This window comes from Myotis daubentonii, chromosome 4 (genome assembly GCF_963259705.1).
Source record: "Myotis daubentonii chromosome 4, mMyoDau2.1, whole genome shotgun sequence".
NCBI lineage: Eukaryota > Metazoa > Chordata > Mammalia > Chiroptera > Vespertilionidae > Myotis > Myotis daubentonii.
In genome coordinates, this window is record NC_081843.1 from 103,621,141 (window position 1) to 103,646,106 (window position 24,966).

The 24,966-nt window shown below is 46.1% G+C and overlaps 1 protein-coding gene and 1 pseudogene across 1 annotated transcript in view; one reads left to right on the forward strand and one right to left on the reverse strand.

Moving 5' to 3' along the window:
• DAP (death associated protein) overlaps window positions 1-24,966 on the forward strand; it is a 52,167-nt gene that overhangs the window by 6,022 nt on the left and 21,179 nt on the right. Inside the window, exon 2 of the mRNA XM_059694783.1 lies at window positions 6,200-6,299. Within this exon, the coding sequence (XP_059550766.1) occupies window positions 6,200-6,299 (100 nt within the window). The remainder of the gene's footprint in view (window positions 1-6,199; window positions 6,300-24,966) is intronic.
• LOC132234008 (U6atac minor spliceosomal RNA) lies at window positions 10,516-10,580 on the reverse strand (annotated as a pseudogene).

A 24,966-nucleotide genomic window follows, 5' to 3' on the forward strand; every position in this document is an offset into this window, starting at 1 on the left:
AGCAAGAATGAAACTGACATACACTTGCAAGTCTAGCTCTAGCACCTGAGTCAGTGCTTTAGGGACATTTGTGTGAATTAACAGCCCCCCCCCCCCCCCCCGCTTCCTGCTAAAACCCACACCCAGGTTCATGGGGCACTTACAAGTCCTGAGCAGCCCTGGGGAGACCCCTTCCATCCCCCTGCCTGCTTCCAGGGGTGGGTCTTCCAGCCTGTTGAGCAGGAGTAGAGAGCGAGCTATCGGTGGCTCCCTTTCCCAGGAGGCACCCCGACACCCGAGGGGCTGCCCGGCCGTGGGAGTGTATGTGGTCAGTTGCTTCCTCATTATTTCTTACCTGGCCAAGTCTGACTGAGGAGCAAGCCTCCTTCACTCCCTTTGCCCCGGGGCAGGAAGCTCTCCGCAGAGAACTTTTAACATCAAAGGCAAGTCCACCCCCACCTGGAGCGCAGTGCCCAGAACCTGCCCACAGGCCAGCACTTTGTGTTTCTCTGAGGAGGAAAGGCCTGCAGGGAGGGGTTCAGGGCACAGGCTGCTGGGGCCTGATCAGCTCTGCAGTCCTGGCTGTGTGACTGGGCCACTGGCTTCCCTCACTCATGCCTGGGGACCTACTCCCAGGGTTCCTGTAAAGTGCGAGGACATGTGGCCAGTGGCTAGAACGATGCCTGGCACATAGCGAGGTGAAGAGCAGCGAAGTTAGTTATCCAGGATCTGCGATTCTCCAGAAGCTTCCTTGCTGAGATGGTGCACTGACGCCGACCTGGTGACGGGGAGCTGACCACGTCATTGGAGAGCCGTGTGGGGAGCACTCTGCAGGGTGTCACTTACTCCTTCATAACCCCATGAGTCGCGGTAGCATCTGCAGTTTACATATAAGGACACGGCAATGAGGAGACATTGACATACCAAGGACTCGAAGACTGAAGTTTCTCCAAGTACTAGATGCCAATTGTTAAAACCCATTCAATGAGAGTAGATGACAGATGAACATTTGCCGTGTGCCAAGCCCCACTGGCAGTGTGTCATGTGTGTTAGCTCATTTAGTCCTCAGCGAACCCCTGAGGGACAGGGAGAGAGCATTGTCACCCTTTCTTCACACACAGGGGACCCTGTGGCACAGATAGAGTTAGCAACTCGCCCAGACACAGGCACACATGCGAGCACATGGGCAGAGCTGAGACCTGAGCCCAGGAGTCTGGCTCGAGGATCCATGCCCGTAACCTCTGCCTGGCACTTCTGCTAGGAGGAAGCTTGTTATTCTTTAAATTTGAAGCTCTCATGTGAATAACAACCACAACAGAAATCTAGGATTTTTTTCTTAGGTCTTTCATAAAAATACTTATATTTGCAAATATTCCACAAAGATTTCTGCAAAAATAATTCTGCTTTTGTATTTTCACAAATGAAGAGTTCTAGTGGCATTTGTAAAACAATCCCAATAAATACATGCTGTCATATTTTTGGCAGGATTTCAAGTTAAAATAAATCTGTCTCAGCCCTGAGTTATTATTTTTATTGCCACTTTTTATGGCTGCATTAATTACCACACACACTGTGAGGGGTGGGTGAAATTAATTGTTTTTATAAACTAAGTTTAAGGAAGGGCTAATGTAGAGTGACTGAGCTTTGTCATGTGAACTTACTTCAACAGAGGGGTGGACAGGCCACTCCGTGTGAGCTTCAGCTGACGGTTATTTTGAATGTCACCTGGACATGCATTGTTTTCTTTGTAATCACTTGCACAGCCCTTTTTACTTTTGGTTTCTTGAAAACATCTGTGAGTTACAGTTTTTAAGTTTTTTGTCTGCTAAATTGAAATGATTCAGAGATCATTTTTAAATGAGCAACTATTAGCTTGCTCAGGCTGCTATAACAAAATATCACAGACTGGGTGACTTACACAACAAATTTATTTTCTCGCTGTTCTGGAGGCTGGAAGTCCAAGATCAAGGTGCTGCAGGTCTGGTTTCTCCTGAGGCCTCTCCCCTTGGCTTGCAGACAGCTGCCTTCTCACTGTCCTCACGGGGCCTTTCCTCTGTGCACCTGCATCCTTGTGTCTTTTCTCCTCATAAGGACACCAGTCACATTAGATTAGGGCCCCACCTAACAGCCTCTTTTTAACCTAGTCACCTCTTAAAGGCCCTATCTCCAGGGTTATGGGAGTTAGGGCTTCAACAAATGAATTTGGAGAGACCACAGTTCAGCTCACAGGGGCACTCTTAATCAACTTCCAATGGACATGGGAAGGGGGTGGGGTAGAAACATGAATTTAAAAAACAATAACATTTAGTGGGACAATTCTTTCATTCTCCTTTGGCAGAACAAAAACACTCTAGCCAATTTTGCTCAGTGGCTAGAGTGTCAGCCTGCAGACTGAAGGGTCTTGGGTTCAGTTGCAGTGAAGAGCACATACCTAGGTTTCAGGCTTGATCCCTGGCCCCAATGGGGGCGTGTGGGGAAGGCAACCAGTCAGTGTGTCTCTCTCACATGGATGTTTCTCTCTCTCTGTCTCTCCCCCTCCCTTCCATTCTCACTAAAAAAAATCAATGGAAAAAATATCCTCTGGTGAGGATTATAAAGCAAAACAAAACAAAAAAACATTTATTTCAATAGAGTAGCAAATTATCTTAAACGTGCTACAGATTTTATTTTCAGTCTCCATTTCTTAAGGTTTGGCATACTACATAACAGAAATTTTGATAAGCTACCTGCAAATGGTATTTTTGTTTTCTTGTTTTTAAATTGAGTCCAAAGTGAGGGAAATCCCCCAAAGTGAGGGAACCACACTCAAAGAAGAAGCTGAAATTTATAGCAGAATGAGCCTTGGGTCCACCTGAGGCAGAGAGCGACCTGGTGTCTCTTCCTTTTCTTATTAGGACACCAGTCACACTGGACTAGGGCCCATCCCAACAGCCTCATTTAATCCAAAACGCCAGTGGAAAGCTGGGCACTCAGAGGCCAAACCCATGGAGAAAGGGTGGGGGAAAGCAATCTGGCAGTGGGATGATGAGAGAACTGCTCAGTTTTAGCCTGTGCCCAGATAGAGAAAGTATCCTTGGGAATCTGAATGCAGGCCTACCTTTGCATGGGCTGAGTTCAGATTTGCACTTTCCCAGTTCCTGAGGAATCTGACATAAAAAAAGTTTCCAGGTGCCTGTACTCCTGGCCCAACAGAGCTCCTGTAGCATCCCTCCAAAGGATGCTGTCTGAATGCCAGGCCCAGAGGATCCCACAGGTGAAGCCCTACTGGAAACAAGCTCATAACCCACAGTCACCCAACAGGAGAGTGAGCAGACAAACACAGGCAGTAGATTAGACTCCCAAGGACCTCAGGTAATAAAATAATTGGACAGACACCTATAAGACAAGTATGTCTAAAATGATTGCATATATAAAAGAATTAAAAACACAAGAAATGAGTAAACCCTGCCTTGCCTTTTTCTGATGGATACTGCGAGGGAATGTTGGCCATGGCGCTGGCATCACCAGCTTCAGGGGGCTGGCCAACCCTCCCAGGGACATTGAGAGCTAATCACCTCGAAGTGTGTGAGCCTGGGCAGGTATTTCACATTCTCTTTCCTGTTCTTCAGGATCATAAAGAAACTTGTCTGGACTTTGCTAATCAGCCGTGTCCAACCAAATTTGAAATGCCCGAGGACAGGGCCTGACAGGTGCACTGGATTGAGATGGGAGCTGAACCAGGACAGCCACTGGGAGAGCCTGTCCTAGGGGGTGGGAGGTTGGGGGGGATGCTGAGCCTGGGGGCCATGAGTGCAGTTGTGTGGCTCTGCTTTCTCTCGTATTCTTGCCTGTGCCAAGGCTACCACACGCCTCTGTCTTAGCCCATTTGGGCTGCTTTGACAGACTACCACAGACGGGTGGCTTATAAACAGCAGCTCTTCAGGCTGCAAGCCCAAGGTCAGGGTGCCATCAGATTTGGTGTCTATGAGGGTCTATTTCCTGGTTCTTCTCTGTCCTCACATGGTAAAAGGGACAAGGGAGCTCTCTGGGGTCTCCTTATAGGGGGTCTAACTCCATTTTTGAGAGCTCCACTCTCATGACCTAATCACCTCTCAAAGGCCCCACCTCTAAACACCATCACATTGTGGATTAGGATTTCAACAGCCTCTTCTCATTCAGATTTGTAGATTTTAGGATGCTGCTCTAATCCCCTTTTTGCAGATGAAACAGTGAGGCTTTAAGGGGCCGAGTCTGAGACCACATAGGTGAGGACACGGAGGAGCTTACTGACACAAAGCCTGGTCTAGTGACCACATAGGGCTGGTTTTTTGAAACAGGGCCAGCATTTCCAGACTCTATCCTGTGGAGCACTATAGTCCTAAAGGATGATAACTTGGGATAAAAATTCTGTGGTCAAAGGCATTTGGGAAAGACAGCACACTGTGCGCCTCATAGAGCTTCATAATGCACACTAGGGGGCAAGAAATCTGGCTTGAAGAAACCCATTTAATGCTGTTCAACCTAGCATTTCCCACACTTAACAGATCCTAGAGTCCACTTTTTTTTTTTTTTTACAAAACAGTACTAATATATCAGCCATTGAGAAATGGAAATCAAACTACAATAAGGTATCACTTCAGACCCACTAGGGTGGCTGTAACTGAAAAGATAGGTGGTAACAGTGTTGGTGGGCATGCGGAGAAGTCGGAGCCCTCAGACTGTTGGAATAGAAAATGATGCTGTGGCTCTAGAGTTTCTCAAAATGGTAAATATAGAGTCATTCTGTAACCCAGCTATTCCACTGCTAGGTGTATACCCAAGAAAATGAAGGTGTATGTTCATGTATCTACACAGAACCTTGTACACAAGTTATTCATGGCTGCATCATTTATAACAGCCAATGTAGAAACAACCAAATGTCCATCAGCAGATGATTCGATGAACTAAATGTGGTCTACCCAAGCAATGGAATATTATTCAATCATAAAAAAGAATGAATACTGACACCTGCTACAACATGGATGATCCTTGAAAACATGCTGAATGAAAGAAGCCGGTCAGCAAAGGCCACACATTTTATGATTCCATTGATGTCTGATGTCCAGAATAGGCAAATCCAGATGACTGGTTGCTGGGGGGAGGACAGATTAGGGGGTGACCATTTTGATTTGAGGTTTCTGTTTGGGGAGATGAAATGTTCTCAAGTTGATTATGTCGATGGTTGTACAACTCCGAATACACTCAAACACCATTGAGTTGTACGCTCTAAATAGGTGAATTATATGTGAATTATATGTCAAACTGTTTTAAAAAACTAACTTGACATCCACCAGCACTCGGTTTCACAGCACAGTCTGGGAAGGGCTTCAGCAGACAACTTGGCTGCCACCTGAGCAGCCTCTGTGAATGTGGCAGCAGCTGTCCCATGTCACCTGCAGCTGTGTCACCCCATCGGAAGCATCATTGGAGACAAATGCTGTATGATTTCACTTACAGGTGGAATCTAACAAACAAAATGAAACACGTAAACTCATAGATACAGAGAACAAACTGATATTTGCTAAAGGGGAGATGGTGAAAGATGGGCGAAAGGGGGAGGGGATCAACAAGTACAAAATTCCAGTTATAAAATAAGTCATGGGGTGTAAAGTACAGCATAGGCAATATAGTCAATGATATTGTAATAACTAGAGTGACAGATGAGTACTAGGCTTACAATGGGGATCACTTCGTGTAAGGTTTGTAAATGTTGAGTCACTATGATGTACACCTGAAACTAATACATTGTATGTCAACTGTTATTGAAAAATAAAAACTAATGCAGGACCAGTCAAAAAAAATTTTTTTTAAAGCATCATCATTATTTGAGAAAGTATCACAGGGCAGGGATTCAGTGGGATCTTGTTGTGTCAAGAAGACTTGCAGGACCTAAAGCAACAGCCACTCTGTCCAATGATTCGTACTCTGGTTACACTACTGCTCTTATGAAATACTTAAAAGCAAACCAAAAACAAACAGGAGCCATGGGGAGTGTCTAAGTGGATCTGTGGGCTGGGCTGAGTGCTTTGTCACAGTGACTCTTCCCCCAGCAGCACTAACTTTCTGTTAATCACTGCCACTGATGCCAGGTTATCTGAACTAACTGGTGGCCATGGGGCAACTAAAAACTTTGGAGCTGGTTCCCCTGATCCTCTGAGGTTCCATTTCCACACTGACCACACCCTCTTCGCTTTCTTTCTAGTGAAAGCTGGTGGAATGCGAATCGTGCAGAAACACCCGCATTCTGGAGACACCAAAGAAGAGAAAGACAAGGATGAGGAGGAGTGGGAGACCGAGCCCAGGTAGGAGAGTGCTGGTAAATCTCTTGCGTGTGGCACAAATAACCATTATTCAGTTACACATTAATGTTTGTTCTCTGTCCTGTGCTTCTGATAACTCCTGGGCTGTTTGGGGCCCCTGCTGTGTATTTTTCCTTTTCTAATCAGCGGGGAGCGGGCGGGGGGGGGGGGGTAGGGGGGGGAGATATTTGTATTCTCAGCCTGGGGAGGAAAGGGGCATCTGGAACACGCCCTCCCTGACTGCATCTGAGCATATGCCCTCAATCTGTGGGCAGCAGCCTGGAGACCTTGAAAATGCCACACCAGCTGAATCTTGGGTGGGCCTGGTGTTCTGTGCAGCCAGGGGAGAGAACTGTTGATTGTAAAAAGGTCCACATGCACCTGGGCTTTCCCAGTTCTTCAGCCAAATCGAGAATCAGCGCAGCCACACACAGGTGTCCCTGAATGACATCTCTGTCCCAGCCCCCTGGGTCCCAGACAGCTCCTCTCCCTGCATTACAGCTCGTCTCCCTGCATTCCCCCATCTCTGTTAATGAACTATTTTCCTTGGAGGTTCTGATGTCAAGTTTGGTTCAAGGACCTGGGTATCAATCTGTATCCTCCCACCTTATAAATACATAGACATGCACCAGAAATGCATGTGCCTCCCTGAGCTTGTCCACATAGAAGAACGTGATCACTGAGCTTTCTACCTTACAACTTGTCGCTAGACGGTGTCTCCCCCAGAGGAGGAAAGAACGTGTAGGAAGGGTGTGGAAAGCAGCTAACCTGTATTCCTGTGGATTAGGCGCATTGTTTAGTTTCAGTCCAGTAGTCCTTAATAGGAGGTGGTATTCTCCTGCTTTACCCATGGGAAACTCAAGTCCAGAGAGACGATAAACTTGCCCACACTGTGTGCCTTGCAAGTGGATGGGGCAGGAATTTAAACCCAAGCCTTACAGGGTCCTGAGCAGGCCAGGCTTCCAACTGAATTGCTCCCACAAGCTTGTGCCCCCTAAAAAGGAACTTGCATATTCTTGATGGCCCCATGTGGGCCCCACGGGTCCACTCATGTATGTGCTGAATCTCTGGGTGTTTTCTGCAATCTTTGGATGCTATGAGTTACCCTGCAGTCACTTGAGGGGTAGACAAAATTTGGGGCGAAGTTTCTGAGTGACTCTTGCCCATTTTAAATCTTGAGATCAGCAACCTGAAGGTCCAGCCAAGTTCCGGTTTTAAAATTAGTGGTTTAAAGAAAACTAGCATTATCTTCCTCACCGGCTATTTTCACAAAGCTGTGTTTGTAACATAACAGCATCAGTAACACCTACAGGTCCACAATCCTGGGTCTGAAAATCTTGGGGCCTGCTTCAGTTCAGTGAAAAATTTAGGGGTTTTTGGACCAGTGATACAGATTTTAGGAGAATAAAAGAGTGCACATTCCAATCAGAGCCCTTAGTGGGGTTTTGGGCAGTGTATTGTGACCTGGTGTGATGTTCACATTTTCAAATCTACATCCTTGGGTCAGCTCAGATTAAGTTTTGCTTCCGTACAAGTTATAAGGAAACTGAACTTTCAGAAGATCCTTGAATGGAGGATGAGAGCATGTGGGCCTGGAGGTATTTCTGCACTAGAAAACCTGGGATGCCCCTTCTTCACATCCACTTGTTTCCTTAAGAGGGAAGAAAGAGGATGAGAGAGAAAGCCATGCCTGGAAAAAAAATTCCAGAAAGTTCATGTGATTGTAAGTGGCAGAAGGTACAAATAGCTTTTTCCTATGTAGCAGTGTCAATACAGTGAGAGGTGATAGTTTATTATCATGTTTAGAAATAAGGACATAACAGCCCATGTGTTTTCTTTCTATTGATTTTTTTCATAAAAAAAATCATTTATGGAAGATGCACCGTTTAAATAAATATGCCAAAGAATGAATGATTGCAGAGAAGGGAGCAGGCACCCAGGACTCTAGAGTTTAGCATCACGCTCACCACGAAGGTGTGTTCTCTCTGGAACCAAGGATTGTGTAGCAGGCTGACTGCAGAGTAGGGTTTGCCTAGCACACGAGCAAGGGTTCTTTGTTCCCTGCAGCCCCGTGGCTGTCATAGGTTTCCTGTAGGTGTGCTCACTCTTGTCCTCCTGACTTCAGCTTTGCTCTTGACACACCATGGGCCGGTGGCTGGGGTCAGACTCCGTGGAGTCAAGCTGTTGACCTATGCTCTGTGTACCAGTTTACTTCCACCACCGGGCTCTCCCCGTGTTCTCCCGGGCTGACCGAACAGTTCTAGTTAGTCATCCTCCCTAATATTTTAGAGTGCAACGAGTCTGGCCCTGTTCCAGCAGCTTAGAGAGGGCAAGTAACTTTTCGAAGCTCACACAGTAATGAGTGGCCGAGCCGGCTTCCTAGCAGTGGTGGCTGGGTCCAGGGACCTCACCCTTAGCCACGAGGCTGTGCTTACCAATGGTGTGCCTGCTTTGTGCTGGGCACTGCTGAGTGCTTCACGTTGAGTTTAAAGCTCACACGCCTGTGCGTTGATATGACTGTGACCATGAGAAAGATGAAGAAACCAAGGCTTAGGAGGCTCTCCAACCCGGTGATACACAGCTGGCGGTGGCCAGGCCAGAGTCATCCCTCAGTCTGTCTTGACTTGGATGCCCCTGCCTCTAATATGCTACTGAAGTCCCCTGAATTGGCAGAATATTTCTAGGATCAACATAGACTGTGACTCTGGATCCCCTTATAAAATAAACGAATAAATTATGGGGTTGCCCATAACTGTTTCCATATTCCTCAAGCCCATAATCCTACCCGTGCAGCCTCACATCAGTAGGTGGTCTAATTGTCAAGGTAAAACGAGGTTTCAGTGACTGGAAACACTTCACATATGGAAAGGCCTATCTTTACTGCAGAATTTGTCAAACATTTAATTATTCTCTTGGAAATATCATGGTGTGTGACTTCTACATCAAATTACCCTCATCCTGAAGTTTGTATGTTTTCAGGTTTGGATTCAAGTGTTCTTTGGATTTGAAAACAAGTACATGGTCTCAGGTGCCAATTTCCTCCCTTGCAAAACACTTGGCTTTTCTTCCCATAGTTTTTTAAACTGGTTTTATGTTTACCCACTCATCTCTGGTGGTTCCCTTCCTCATTAATCTGATAATCAAGTACTGATTACAGGGACAATGAACAACTAGAGCATTAAAGAGGTCGTTCTGTGACCAAAAGTACTAATACCACAGCTTTTACTTGTAATTTTTTATTGCAAATATTTATACAACTCTTAATCCTTTCAATCTTAAGTTTTTTGGAGATTTACAAATAATTTCCTATGTTGTCAAATTGTTTTGAGGTGCTACATTTTTTAAAAGAAATCTGAAAATGTTGCTCGAGAATTTCCGTCCAGCTGACTTCTAGTTACCTGTGGCCCTTCACATCCAAGAGGAGTAATAGGCTTCACTATTATTAACTAGCTAGAGGCCCAGTGCACGAATTCGTGCATGGGTGGGGTCCCTCGGCCTGGCTGGTGATCAAGGCCTATTGGGGGGCTGGCCGGCTGTGGGGAGGGGCCTGCGGGAGGTTGGCTGGCTGGCCAGGGAGGGAGGGGGGCACGGGAGGTTGGCTGTGGGAGCGCACTGGCCTAGGGGGCAGCTCCTGTGTTGGGCATCTGCCCCCTGGTGGTCAGTACGCATCATAGTCACTGGTTGACCAGCCGTTCCGGACATTCCGGTTATTCGGTCATAATGGTCGCTTAGGTTTTTATATATATAGATACTTTCCTGAGTGGCTGCTGGTTTCTATCTTAGAACTGGCCCAATTAAGGAAAGCCATGATTTTCCTCAAAGCCTTTTGTTGAACAAGTTGCATTATGTAAAGAAGTTGCAGACATAGCATGGAAATCAGGACTCAGTAGGAGCCACTAAAGAAAACAGTTTAGTGTCGAACATGCACTGAAGTCCTGTCAAGTACAAAGCCCAAACATGAATCTGGCTTGGTACAAGATAAAACAAGATAGGTGACAGGAAGAATGAACTAGAAATGGAAGGATTAGGTGTGGACTGGGGGTGGGCTGAGCTCAGTTCTTTACAGCTATGATTAGGATTGCAGTCCTGTTTCACAGAGCCCAAAAATAAGCATACAGCTTAAACCACCCGTCATGTGGGATACAAGCATTAACAGATGAACCTAACTGTAATACAAATGTTTACATAGTTACTATAACCAATCGAAAAGAGTGGAAAGAAAAAAACCTAACCTAAGTAACTTTGTCAAGGGGAGTGCTGACCTTCTCTCCTTTCATACAACACAAGTAACTTTGGATACAGTATTTTGATCAAATACTATAAGGTTAAAAAAAATCATAAATGGTATACTCCAGTTAGTAAATGTGTTTCTTACAGGAGTATATTGGGTTAGCGATCTGAAATTGCTTGATGTGTATACTAAGATTGAACAAATAAGTAAATATATTGTGGGTAGAGAGAGCCAAGTTGCTCACTGTCAGAGAAAGAGGTTACAGATAGGCAAGGGAGAAGATTAAAATGAACTTTGTGGTGTTGAGTTGGAATTGAAAGTATTAGTATGAGCTCCTAGTTTTAAATAGATGGATGGATGGGTGGGTGGATGGATGATGGGTGGTTGGGTGGATGGATGGATGGATGGATGGATGGATGGAAGGAAGGATGGATGGATAGGTAGATGGATACATGATTGGATGCATGGATGCATGAATGGATAGATAGATGGATAATAGATATATACTCATATACATACATACAGAAATAGATCTAGATGGGGAGGATTAGTATGCACACCTATTGTTCCCAGCTGTGTTCACTGAGAAGATCTAAAAAAAAAAAAAAAAAAACTAAAAAAAAAAAACCTGACACCCATGTACCCATGAGCATCCTGAGGGCCCAGATCTTGGTTTTAAACACCATTACCCAATCAAGGGAACCAGGGTTTCTTGGAGAAGTGGTTAATTCCAGGACCAGAGCAGGAAAAATAAATGTAAATAGATTTGCATGTTCCAAGCAGGAATAACGTGTAGTGCCAGAGCCCGAGGAAGTGCACTAAGCAGGATGGAGCTTGTCAGAACAGCACAGGCACCAGCGTGAAAGCACCCGAGTTGGCTGGGAGCACGCTGATGGCATCGGAGAGGGAGGGCAAGTCTGCCTGTGCTTACAGTCTGCAGTCCATCCTAATGGCAGCACCGCTTTCCGTGGCCCTGCAAGGGCTCAGAGGAACCCACTCTCATCCATTTTAGTGGGCAGAGCCTCCTCCTAGGCTGGCTGCCTCTCTCTAGAAGCAATGTGTCTGCTTCCTGGGGCTGTGTTCAAAGGACCACAAACTGGTGGTTTAAACTATAGAAATGTATTCCTTTCAGCTCTTGAGGCCTGAGGTTCCAGGTCAAGGTGTCAGCAGGGCCGCGCTCCCTCTGAAACATGAGGGAGGATCTATTCAGGCCTCTCCTGTAGCTGCTGGTAGCTCCCCAGCTGGTGGCAGCATAACTGTAACCTTCACCTGGCCTTCTCCCTGTGCCTGTCTGCGTCCAGTTTCCCTTTCCATAAGCACCCCAGGCATATTGGATTAGGGGCTCACCCTACTTTAGTATGACCTCATCTTAACTGTTTCCAAATAAGGTCACATTCTGGGGACTAGGGCTAGGACATTACCATAGGAATCTGGGGCGGGGGACACAATTCAACCCATTACAAGCAGGCAGCACCTCATGCCACTAGGCATGGTTGGCAGTCCCCAGCTCCGTTGACAGGCCAGCAGCAGTGGCAGTATAATGATAATTTATTAGCTGAGGCCAGCGGACAGTTGCCCAGTTGAGCACAGTCTGCCTCCCTGGACAGCTGATGCTCTGAGACCAGGGAGGGGGCTCAGGCTTGATCACGCAGCCCGTCAATTTAAAGACTGGTTTGTGCCTGCACCCCAATAAGTGTATATTCATTTCAAATTATACCTCATACAATCCTAACATTATATAAATTATAAAATGGATGCAAATGTATATTAATGTGTTAGATAAAGTTGAAATAAGCACTACTTCAGTGTCGTGCTAATCATTATGAGTTTATAATATTAGTTACTACTATCTCAAGGTCCCTGGAGGTGAGGGTTCTCATTGATGATTTAGGTTTAAATCTAAATTTCTAATGACCTTCTTGGTGATTTCAGGCTTTGTGGAGGAGGCAGCTTCTTGTCAAATCTGATTAGATGTGTAATGTGGCTCATGAAGTACTTAAACTAGGACATGTGTAACTTTTTTATTATTGTTCACTTGTGTTTTTATCCTCCAACAGTTTATTGTGCAGGAATCTTTTTAAGCCACTTGTTAATTTTGTAAAATTTATGTAAAATCCATTCATAATACATTTGAGTACAGTTCTAGGTGCTTGAGATATCAAGGATAAAACTAGAGACTGTAGTTCACTACCCCATTAGCCAGACAGTGTCAGATAGATGTTGCAGGACATTGGAAGCAGCTGAAGGGGTGCAGGGACCTGCAGGTGGTGCCCCACTCCTTCCTCCAAAGCCCTGAGGACCGTCAGGCAGACAATAAGACAGTCCACATAGTACATAGGGAGAAAGCTTAATTCATCTGGTGTTTTTGTTAGCGAAAAATAATGTAAATAGATTCGCATGTTTATCTCATTTGTCCTCTCAAGCACAAAGAACTGCCTTGTCCTTGATTGCTTAGTGGTGGCTCCACTACCAGTGTTCCTGTTGGATGCGGTATAAATTAAACATTTCCCCTGAAGCCTGTGGCTATGTGTATATTAGGATGATCAATAGGAACACAACCGTGGGCATTTTAAAAAATGTTTCCCAGAACTGCCCAATGAACAGAGTATGATGTGTGTGACCCAGCACTTTGGGTCCTAGTAGTCGTGGGCATTAGCCTTGTCAGGAACTCAGTCTCTGGGTTCTTTTTTCATGAAGATGAGCACCAGAGGAAGGCACAAGGCTGACAGGTAGCAAGTCAAAGGCTCGCTGCTCTGCCAAGGAAGGGAGCATATGGGCCTCCATATGTCACAGGCGCCAGGCTGGACGCCTTGGGTTTGGGAGGGAGAAGGAAAGTGCTGAAGGCCCGGCTTTTCTCCAGTGCCCAGGCTGCTCGTAACTGGCTTGGAGGTAGTGTTGGCACAACATCTGGTTCCAAAACAGATGCGGAAATCAGGTGTGATTGATGAGCTTCTGAGCACCCCTTCCTGCTCCCTCTCCCTTCGCTGGCCTCCAACCTCCTTACAAGACTGTCGCTCCCTTCCACACTGGGAGAGCTCCTCTTATCAGATGGAAGGAGAGGAGGAAGGAAGTGGAGCTATCAATTTTCCCCTCCAGACACTGCTCTGCACATCTGCCTGGCGGCAGCTTCTTGGAACAGATGACTCTTTTGTTTTTTACAGTGTTGCTCAAAGGATTGCAGTATTTATCAACAGTGTTTTCTTATTACATAAACATGTGAACTGAATTTAAATCAACTCTCCAGTGGTTGGATTTTATAGGATGAAACATGTACTAACTTCATAGAATAATGCTACATATAAGAATAACTACAGAGAAACAAGAGCCTTTATTGAGTTTATTACATTACAGTTACTATGCCTGAAATTTTTAAACCCTCTATTAAATAGACTCCATTGACTTCAACTATCTCAGAATGCAGAGCACTCAAAAAATTCAGTACTAACCCCCCCTTATCCACAGGGGACACGTTCCAAGACCCCCAGTGGATGCCTGAAACTGCAGATAGTACCAGGTCCTAGAGATACTATGTTTTTCTCCTCTACATACAGACTTATAAAGTTTAATTTATAAATTAGGTATAGTGATTAACAACAATAACTAATAAAATAGAACAATTATAATTTAATGTAATAAAAGTTGTGTGAATGATTTGGGGACTATTGTTAAGTAAAATAAGGGTGGACTTGTACACAAGCACTGTGATGCCACCACAGTGGATCTGATAATTGGGATGACTATAGGTGACTAACAGGCAGGAGCATCTGCAGCATACAGCATGGAGATGCTGGACAAAGGGATGATTCACATCCCAGGGGGAAATGGATGGGGCAAAACACCAAACTGGTAAAGATCCACAAAGTTTCTTAGGTTAAAAAGAAGTATTTGTCCCCTTCTGGGTATATCTCCAAAAGAAATGAAAGAGAGATCTCAAATATTTGCACAATTTATAGCAGCACAATTTATGATATCCAAGAGGTGGAAACAGTCCAAATGTCCATTGACAGAAGATTGGATAAACAAAATATGGTATATCCATACAGTGGAATGCTATGCGACCTTAAAAAGGAAAGAACCCTTATCCCATCTACAACATGGATGCTACGTGAGGTAAACTAGTCACAAAGGGACAAACTAGTCAAATTCATAAAGACAGAAAATAAAATGGGAGTTGCCGGGGGGGGGGGGGGGGGGCAAGAGGGAGTGTTGTTTAATGGGCATAGAGTTTCAGTTCTGCAAGACAGAAGGGCTCTGGAGGTCTGTGTCACAGCAATGTGAATATACTTAACACTACTGAACCGTATACTAAAAGTGGTTCTGGTGGTAAAGTTTATGTTATATGTGTTTTGCCACAATAAAAAACTTGTTTTAGAAGAAACAAAAAAAGAAGACCTCACTGCTGTGGACAGCAATTTGGTGGTTCCTAAAAAAGTTAAACATGGAATGGAGTGACCCAGCAACTCCACTCCTAGGTATATATCCAAGTGAACTGAAACAGTGTTCAAACAAAGCTTCTACATGAATGATTATCACATTATTATTCACAACAGTAAAAAAGTGGAAACAAGCCAAATGCCCACCAAATGACAACTGGATAAACAAAATATGGCATATCCATATAGTGGAATATGATTTAGCCATCCTATATAATAAAGTGGTAATATGCAAATTGACCATCACACCCTCACATCACAATATGGCTGCCCCCACATTGTCACAAGATGGCTGCCCCCATGACGTCACAAGATGGGCACCCGCATGTCATCAGTCACAAGATGGCCAGCAGGGGAGGGCAGTTGGGGGCAACCGGGCCTGCAGGGGAGGGCAGTTGGGGGGGACCAGGCCTGCAGGGGAGGGCAATTGGGGGTAACCAAGGCCTGCAGAGGAGGGCAGTTGGGGGTGATCGGGCTGGCAGGGGAGCAGTTAGGTGTCAATCAGGCCAGCAGGGGAGCAGTTTGGGGCAATCAGGCAGACAAGCGGTTAGGAGCCAGCAGTCCCGGATTGTGAGAGGGATGTCTGACTGCCAGCGGAATCGGGCCTAAGCTGGCAGTCAGACATCCCCCAAGGGGTCCCAGATTGGAGATGGTGCAGGCTGGGCTGAGGGCCACCGCCGCCGCCCCCGCCCCCCACCCCCCAGTGCACAAATTTCATGCACTGGGCCTCTAGTAAAAAAGAATGAAGTGCTAACACATTACAACATTGGATGAACCTGGAAAGTATTATGCTAAGTGAAAGAAGCCAGACAAAAAAGGCCACATATTATATGATTCCATTTATATAGAATGTCCAAAATAAGCAAATCCAAAGAGATATAAAGCAGATTCCTGGCTAGGGAGAGGGAGGGGGAGAGGGCTAGGGAGTGACTGTTTAATGTGTTCTGTGGGGATGATAAAAATGTTCTGAAATTAGATAGGGGTGACAGTGGCATAAGAGTCAGTATATTAAAAGAGCCACTGAATTGTACTTGAAGCTGGTTCAAATGGTGGCTTATATGATATGTGAATAGTACCTCAATTAAAGAGGTGAAAAGTTGGGCACCAGGGCTGTAATCCAATCCACATTTTCTTAGCTGGGAAAGTGGACGTGAACTCTGGTGGCATGACTCTGGAAGGCCGTGGCTGCAGTACTTGGGGGATACCAGGACCTTCATGCAAAGGTGGGGAAAGGCATACTCTCTGCTGCAAGCAGCAGCACATCTCAGCTCAAACTGGACCTGAGCAAGGACAGGCTGTCTCCTGTGACAAGCCCTGGGGTAGGGCTGGCTGTAGGCCAGTGAGGTCCCTCGGGCTTGTTCAGGTCCACCTCTGCACCACTGGGAGCTCTGCCTTCCTCCTAGAGTGGGTTCTGCCACAGGTAGGGTGACCACAGCAGGTTCAGCCTTCACATCCAAACATGTGGTATCCAGAGGAAGAAATGGGCATCTCTTCTTGAGTCTCTTTTGGATCAAGAAAAGCTGCCAGGAGCTAACAAACCTATTGGCCAGAATTGGGTCACAGGGCTCTCTCTAACTGAAACATTGCTGAGATGGTCTCAGACCTATGGTTTGAGCAGTGTGGTTGTTGGAGAGTCAGGCACCAGTACTGTAGGCTGTGTGAGCCACATGGAGGCCAGGCCAGAGAAGTCTCCTGGAGTCGGGGGGAGAACAGGCTCTCAGGTCTACACAGAAGAGGATTGAAGTCCCAGGAGGACAGCAGAGCCAGAGGACAGAACCTCAACCTGGAGCCTGGAGATCAAGGTTCTGGAGCCACAGCACAGGGTTCAGGATCCCAGGCCAGTGAGGCCAGCAGCAAGAGGTCAGAGCCTTGGCCCAGAGTCTGAATAAGGACTGGCCTCTGGTCAATGCCACAGAAAGATCCCCACCTCCGAGTGTGGTGCCACCCTCTTAAAGCCACACCCAGTCCCCAGAGCTTGCATGTTTGAACCCAGATATGGACTTAGTAGTGGCCATACACACTTCTAATGAAAAATGGAGGGCTTTGTGAGTAAGACAAAACCTTCTTAAAGGTTAGTCCCTACGGGCACCATCAGAACTAACCAAAGAGCAATGGTTAAGTTACTGGAATAGCATTGTCCCCCATTCTTCTGGTAGATTTTTATGGAACAGAGAATGTTTGTGCCCCAATAATTTTTTCACACAGCAGCCTTTAGCTGCTTTCCCAGTGCACACACACCCAGTGTTCACTTCCCTGCTCCTGGCCATTCATTTATTCACGCGGTATCTGAAAGCGCCTACTATGTGCCAGGCATGCTGTGCCACAAATGGGACACAGTGAACAAAACACAATCCCTCTTCTCACAGAGCTTACAGTCGGGTGGGGGCGGCAGACGGTGCACACCTAGGCATGAATGTATGTATGTGCTGTGCAAGTAGAGCTAGCAGTGAGCTTACATTCAGGTAGGGGTGCCAGACGCACTTGACAACTGAATGCATGTATATGCTGCACACGTAGAGTTAGCAGTGCTGTGAAGGAAAACAAAGCAGGAAAAGGGACGCTCATGGAGGATGGTCCATCTTCCAGGAAAAGTGCTCATGGAGGATGGTCCAACAGGTGTTCGTAACCACCGTTGATGCAGCCAGGGCCTTCTGCACAGGCGTTCACAGCGGGGAGGAGAGGAGTGAAGTGGGCTGGGGCTGCTGTCCTGGCCTCTCTGTCAGACAGTGTCCTCATGAGCCCACGGTGTTTCAGCTCGCTTAGTTATGCTCCTGCTGATCTCCAAGAGAGCCAAGCACTTTCGCTCCACTGTTGATGTGGGGCCTCTGGAAAGATGAGTTTTCTGTGAGGAGAAGCCAGAGTGGGATCTGTGTGGCGATGGCTTCAAGAATGATGGTCAAGCCTGAGGCTAAGGAACTTGCAAATAAGGCACCATCATTATGGGTTATTTGGTGTGCGAATGGGAAGGTGGTGGGCTGTGGCCTCCTTGGGAGGGCTGTAAGGCACTAGAGAAAAAAGTGTGTCTGGGTCTACAAGGATTTGTCCAAGATATTGGACTGCTAACACGAACCTCTTATTCTGTATAGCTTTGAATTTATATGTCAGGACTAAAGATTAAAGGTGTGAGAGTGAAGATTATAAATGAAAGCTAAGTGTTCCTTGTAGCAGGTTCTCTCAGTGTGATGATGAAATTTAGAGCATCTTGGGCCAGTCTTACTGAATGGAGAGAAGTAATTGCTGGGTACTCTTCGGGGAGGCCTCATGGGAGGTGGAAAATGAAGGGGAGGAAAGCTAAGATGATGGAGTAGAAAATATGCAAGTTCAGATGTGGGCACCTATTTTTGAAGATGGCAGTTGAGTATAATGTTTGTTTGATTATAGGAGTACTAATTGGTTCCATTTATTTATTTAACAACATTCCTACCTACAGAATAGCTGACCTCTGCTGCTCAGGTTAACTTTTGCTACACATGGATTCAGAAAAGCAGACACTCTATTGGAGAAAGGGTTGTTATCCTGCAATATTGTTGAGTTCTGTGGTTGAGGGGGAAAGTAGGACAATTAGCAACATGAGTGTTGTTAATTAACATGCTGTTTAATTAACAAGGAAAAGTTGAGACTCTGATAGGCAGACATATGGGGAGACTGGACTGGTCCGGGAGAGACGTAAATGGGCATTTTGGAAGGGCAGGGCAAATGTGCTGATGCTGGAGGGAGGGCTGGATGGACTCCTGCCCCCTGCCGCATCCTCTCCATGTCTCCCCTCTCTTCACTCACACTTTGGCATAAGGGCTCTGTGTGGAGGATATCTCTGCATGTGGGTCTTGGCCAAAAACTCCTATCTTCAAGCAACATATGTTCCTCCTAGTTTGCAATTAATTTCAACCTAGGAGTTTGATGAGTATATCCATTTACCTGGACTTACTGGCAGGTCAGGTTTCTAAATAACATTCATGGACCATGATTATAAATCAGTAGCACTGCTTTAGTTTCTTGAACCCAGGATCTACCACTCTATACATCAATTTATATATCATTTCCCTGAAATTCTGAAAAATAAGGCAAAGAAATGGAATGTTGGTCCACCAGAGGTCTCCATTGCTATCTTTTCTGCCTGTCCTTTTGTACTCAGTCAGTGAATCTTTCCCCAACATTTTAAGTAACTCTATACTTATGTGTGTGTGTTTTTAAAAATAGTAGGGATAATTATAAACCTAATACAGACTGTGAAAATGAATGTCAGATTCCTATAAAGTAAGCATAGGGAATATCGTCAGTAATGTTGTGATAACTATGTGTGGTGCCAAGTGGGTACTGGAAATATCGAGGGAAACCCTTTGTCAAGTGCATGGTTGTCCAACCACTGTGCTGTACTCCTGAAACTAATACAAAATAATATTGAATGTAAACTGTAATTGAAAAAAAATAAGTAAAAAAGAAGAAAAATGTCAATTTCTCAATAAAACGAACATGAATAAACAATTCACAAAACAGTGAATATTTGTAAACAAATATTATTAGTAAAAAATACAAAATAAAAGTTTACTTTCTGGTGTCCAAAAGTAAACTGAAATTGCCTTGATGTAATGTTTTATTGTCTATTAATTATATTAATTGGATATCTCAATCTGTGTTTTTTAAAATGTTTCAAATTGCCTACAGATTTTTTTTATATATATTTTATTGATTTTTCACAGAGAGGAAGGGAGAGAGATAGAGTTAGAAACATCGATGAGAGAGAAACACCGATCAGCTGCCTCCTGCACATCTCCCACTGGGGATGTGCCCGCAACCCAGGCACATGCTCTTGACCGGAATCGAACCTGCGACCCTTCAGTCCGCAAGCCGACGCTCTATCCACTGAGCCAAACCGGTCTCGGCTGCCTACAGATTTGAACAATCATTTTCTTCCCCACACTTTGATCTCCTGGTTTTTTTAATCTAATTTTCCCCAGCTTCATTGAACTATTGAACATATAACATGTATGTTTCAGATGTACAGCATGATTTGATACACATATATACTAAGAAATGGTTGGTTAACACCTCCATCCCCTCACATAAATTAACATTTAAGACTCACTCTCATAATAACTTTCAAGTACATAATACACTATTGTTCATTATGGTCGCCTTGCTGTACATGAGATCTCCAGAACTTACTTGTCCACCTGGAAGTTTCTACCCTTTGACTAGCATCTTCCCATACCCCCACTCCCAGCCACTGGCAGCCACCATTTGACTCTGTTTCTGAGTTACTGTATAGAAATGTAACTGACATCTGTATGTTGATTTTATATCCTGCATCTTTACTGAATTCATTTATCAGTTCTTACTGTTTTTTAGTGTAGTGTTTAAGATTTTCTAAGATCATATCACCTACAAACAGAGATAGTTATTCTTCTTCCTTTCCAATTTAGATGCCTATTGTTTCTTTTTCTTGCCAAATTGCTCTGGCTAGGACTTCCAGTACTATGTTGAATAGGAGTTTTAAGAAAAACACCCTTGTCTTGTTCCTGATTTTGTCGGTGAAAGCTTTCAACCTTTCACCATTGAGTATTATGTTAGCTATGGGCTTGTCCCAGAGATCTTGTCTTCTGTGCATGCAATCTCTCTCTCTCTCTCTCTGTCTCTCTCTGTCTCTCTCTCTCTCTCTCTCTCTGTCTCTCTCTGTCTCTCTCTCTCTCTCTCTCTCTCTCTCTCTCTGACAGAGATGGGGTCCAACTCACTTCCAAGAGCCATAGATTTGAGATTGCCAAAGTAGCTGCAAAGAAAGGAAATCAGACCAGAAAAGTATAATAAGAGGAAGTTGGCATCAGTATAAAACTGATGACTCATGGCTACTAAATTCATTAGGACTTTAAGTGGAAAAAAGAAATGTCTTAAATGGGAAGGGTGGTCCTCATGGGTACAAAACAAGTACTGTTAAAGGTTGGACGAGCCTGCTTTCATTTTGCCAGAGATTCCGAAGGTGATTATAGATAGAAACAAATGCACAGCCTTTCCAGCTCCAGCAGAGCTGGACCGACAGGGTGGGTTTGTGTGAGAAATGCTTTTGTTGCCTTTGTTGGGTCGGATGGGAGCCAGGAGGAGAGAGCTGAGGTCAGCAAGTGTCCACTGAACCCCACCTCTCCTCCTGGGGGAGGAGAGAATCTACCCTGAGCATCTTCTAGGCCTTTAGAGCTCATAACTTTGTGCCCAGATGGCCATCGTTCTGATGAGAGGGTTGGAAAGCCAGGCCTGGGGTGAGTATGAGGGCTCCCCACTCTGAGTCACTGAGTTTTCGTCCCTAGGGAATGAGGATTCAGAAAAGAGAAGTATTTTCCCTTAAAGCTTGAGTTGATTCAATTCAGTCCTTGCCTTAGTTTCTCTGTTAATCTTTTTAGCTTTCTTTTTCTGCATAGACCAAATTTATATCTACGAAATCAAGCAATTTGGGTGTACATCACCTCCAATAATCAGTCTTCCAGTGTCGGCTTGAAATGTGCGTAAAGTAGTTTAGCATGGGCAAATGCCAAGCTGGGGGACAGAGTGAGTCCTGCTGAGTCCTGGCTCATGGCTCCTGGGTGGGCCCAGGTAAGGCACTAACCCTTCAGGCCCATCTCCTCATCTGTAACAGGAGATTTGCAGACAAGACTATTTCTCTGAAGGGACTTAACAGTAAATACAGAATGAGGAAAAATGAATACCTACAAGCTTTGAAGAGGTGTAAAAACACACCTGAGTTAGTCACAGTCACACATTTATGGAGTTCCTGTTATGTGGCTGGAATGTTGCTAGAGGAGACAACCAAGCATAGGTGAGCCCTAGGGAAGATGGCTCCGCCCTCACTGAGGCTGTCTGCATTCCTCGTTGATAGAGGATTCCTGGGTGGATGATTAGAAGTCATCTCAGGATCAAATAGGATCAAAGATACTGCTCTTTTCAAAGTTTTGCCCTGGCCCGGTGGCTTGGTTGGGAGCATTGTCCCATACACCAAAAAGTTGCAAATTCAATTCCTGGTCAGAGCACAAGCCTAGCTTTCAGGTTCAATCCTGGTTGGGCGCATATGGGAGGCAACTGATCAGTGTTTCTCATACCAATGCCTCTCTCTCTCTCTCTCTCTCTCTCTCTCTCTCTCTCTCTCTCTCTCTCTCACACACACACACACACACACACACACACACCCCAATGCTTCTCTCTCCCCCCTTCCTCTCTCTGAAATCAATAAAAACATATCCTTGGGTGAGGATTTAAGAAGTTTAAAGTTTTTACTAAGAATTACTATGTGAGATAGCACAAGGCAGTGGACTGTCTGTGTGCTGGGGCTTGTATGTCCTCATTTTTCAAATCCTTTTGAAGTTTTCCCTTTATATTTTTCCTGATTTTGCTTTTGTGGACTCATATTACAGCTTTTCTTGCCATAAGAAGTGTGAAATCCCGTTATCAAGATGTTAAATTATGACATTTATTTATATACTAGAGGCCCGGTGCACAAAAATTTGTGCACTCGGGGGGGGGGGGTGGGGGGGTCCCTCAGCCCGGCCTGTGCCCTCTTGCAGTCTGGGACCCCTCGGGAGATAACGACCTGCTGGCTTAGGCCTGCTCCCGGGTGGCAGAGGGCAGGCCCAATCCCTAGGTGCAGCCCCTGGTCGGGCTCAGAGCAGGGCCGATTGGGGAGTTGGGGCGCCGCCCCTGTCATGCACAGAGCAGAGTGGATCAGGAGCTTGCGATGCCACCCCTAGTCACGCTCAGGGTAGGGCCGATTGGGGGGTTGGGGCACCGCCCCCTGTCACACTCAAGGCAGGGTCGATAGGGAGGTTGCGGCACCACCCCGTCACACACAGAGTAGGGCCAATCGGGGTTGGGGTGCTGCCCCCTGTCACGCACAGAGCAGGGGCCCATCAGGGGGGTTGGGGCTCCGTACCCTGTCACACACAGAGCAGGGCCGATCAGGGGGTTGAGGAGCTCCCCCCTGTCACGCACAGAGCAGGGCCAATAAGGGAGTTGGGGCACCGCCCCCTGTCACACACAGAGCACGGGGGATCAGGGGGTTGGGGTGCCGCCACTGTCACTCAGGGCAGGGCCAATGGGGGGGGGAGGGTTGGGGCGCCACACCCTGTCACACACAGAGCCGCAGGGCGATCAGGGGGTTTGGGCGCTGCCCCCTGTCATGCTGATCCCGGTGCTGGGAGGCCTCGCGGCTCCACTGATCCCGGTGCTGGGAGGCATATTACCCTTTTACTATATAGGATAGAAGCCTGGTGCATGGGTGGGGACCGGCTGGTTTGCCCTGAAGGGTGTCCTGGATCAGGGTGGGGGTCCCGCTTGGGTGCCTGGCCAGCCTGGGTGAGGGGATGATGGCTGTTTGCATCTGGTCACACACCCTTTAGGGTGGGGGTACCCACTGGGGTGCCTGGCCAGCCTGGGTGAGGTGCTGAGGGCCGTTTTCAGGCTGGCGGGTGACTGAAGCTCCCAACCTGTCCTTTTTTCCTTTTTTTTTTTTATTCTGGGCCAGCTTTAGCTCTGAGGCTCGGCTCCAGCTATGAGACCTCTGCTGCTGAAAGCAGGTTTCTGGCCTTTGTTTACCTTCTGTGTTTGAAACAATGTTGCTGTTCTGCTGGCTGAAGCCCGGGGTTTTGTTTAGCTTCTATATTAGCTTCTATATTTGTTACAATGTTGCTTAGAGTGCAGCTGAGAGGCCGGCAAGGCAGGCGGGGAAGCTTGGCTTCCTCCTTCACTGAAGCAAGCAAGCCTCCCTGTTCGCATCAGCTGCCTGGCTGCCGGCCGCTATCTTGGCTGGCAGTTAATTTGCATATCGCCCTGATTAGCCAATGGGTAGGGTAGCGGTCGTACGCTAATTACCATGTTTCTCTTTTATTAGATAGGATTTATTTCTTCAAAGATTTAATAACAAGATCCCATGATAGGTCTAATCACTGCTGTCACTTTGAAGTAGTGACGAATGTAAACAGTATTTCAAAATACCTGCAACAACGGTAATGTGATATAAAGTTACAAGTACTGCTAATGCGACTGTGGTTTGTTGCCTGAATTCCTAAGGAAGGAGAATGCTAAATATCAGACGTGAATGAAAATAAAGTTACAGAGTTGGTGTTTTTTTCCTTCGCCTAGTTCATGGGAGCCCTGATTTCTGATTCTGCCCCTTGGGCTAAGAACCCTTATCCTATTCCTCTTAGAGCCGTGTGATATCAAACATACATGTCTAAACGTGTGCCGGTTTTACTGACTTTCCACTGCATCCAATCAGGTTTCAGGGTCTGGATTCCAGCATGATTCTCACACATGTAAACCCACATGCCCCTCCAGTGTGGAGAGAACACACGGATTGGCGGAAGTGATTCACTACAAGTCTGCAAGGCTGTCAGTCCTGATCCCCCTCTTCCCTTTCAAATGTAATGAGAGCACACATGGCAGAGGCGGCAGCTTCGCCTCCAGGATGCCTGTTCCTGAGGCTCAGCCGTCAGACCTCTCTCTGCTTTTGCTACTCTTCCTTCACTAGAGAACCTGTGTGCCTCCTGCCGTGGTCACACCCAGAGGGCTCTGCTCCCCTGGCTCCGGGACAGCACCTGGGGGCGCTCGGCCTCATCTCCCCTCTGCAGTGGGACGGGGTGCAGGGAGCACAGAGTTAGGGGCAGAAACCTTGGGTTTTAGTCCAGCTTTGTACGTGCTGCCTGTGTGATTGTGGGAAAAATGTAAATTCTTAGAGCCTGGGCTTCTTGAAATACAGTAGGGGTAAAAATAATCCCTCGGAGGCTGAAAAGACACCGACTTGTACAGGGTAAGGCCCAGAGCCACTCTGGCTTTGGCCACATACCTGCAACACTCTGAACCTCAGTTTCCCATCCTGGAAATGGGACAGTAATATCTTGTTCAGAGGAGTGAATGTGCTAGAGCAGCTGTTTGAAATGAATAAAACTAAAAATGAATAAAACTAAAAAAAAAAAAAAAGACCGTACCCTTTTATGTAATGTTTACTTTGAATTTATATTAGTTCACACAAACA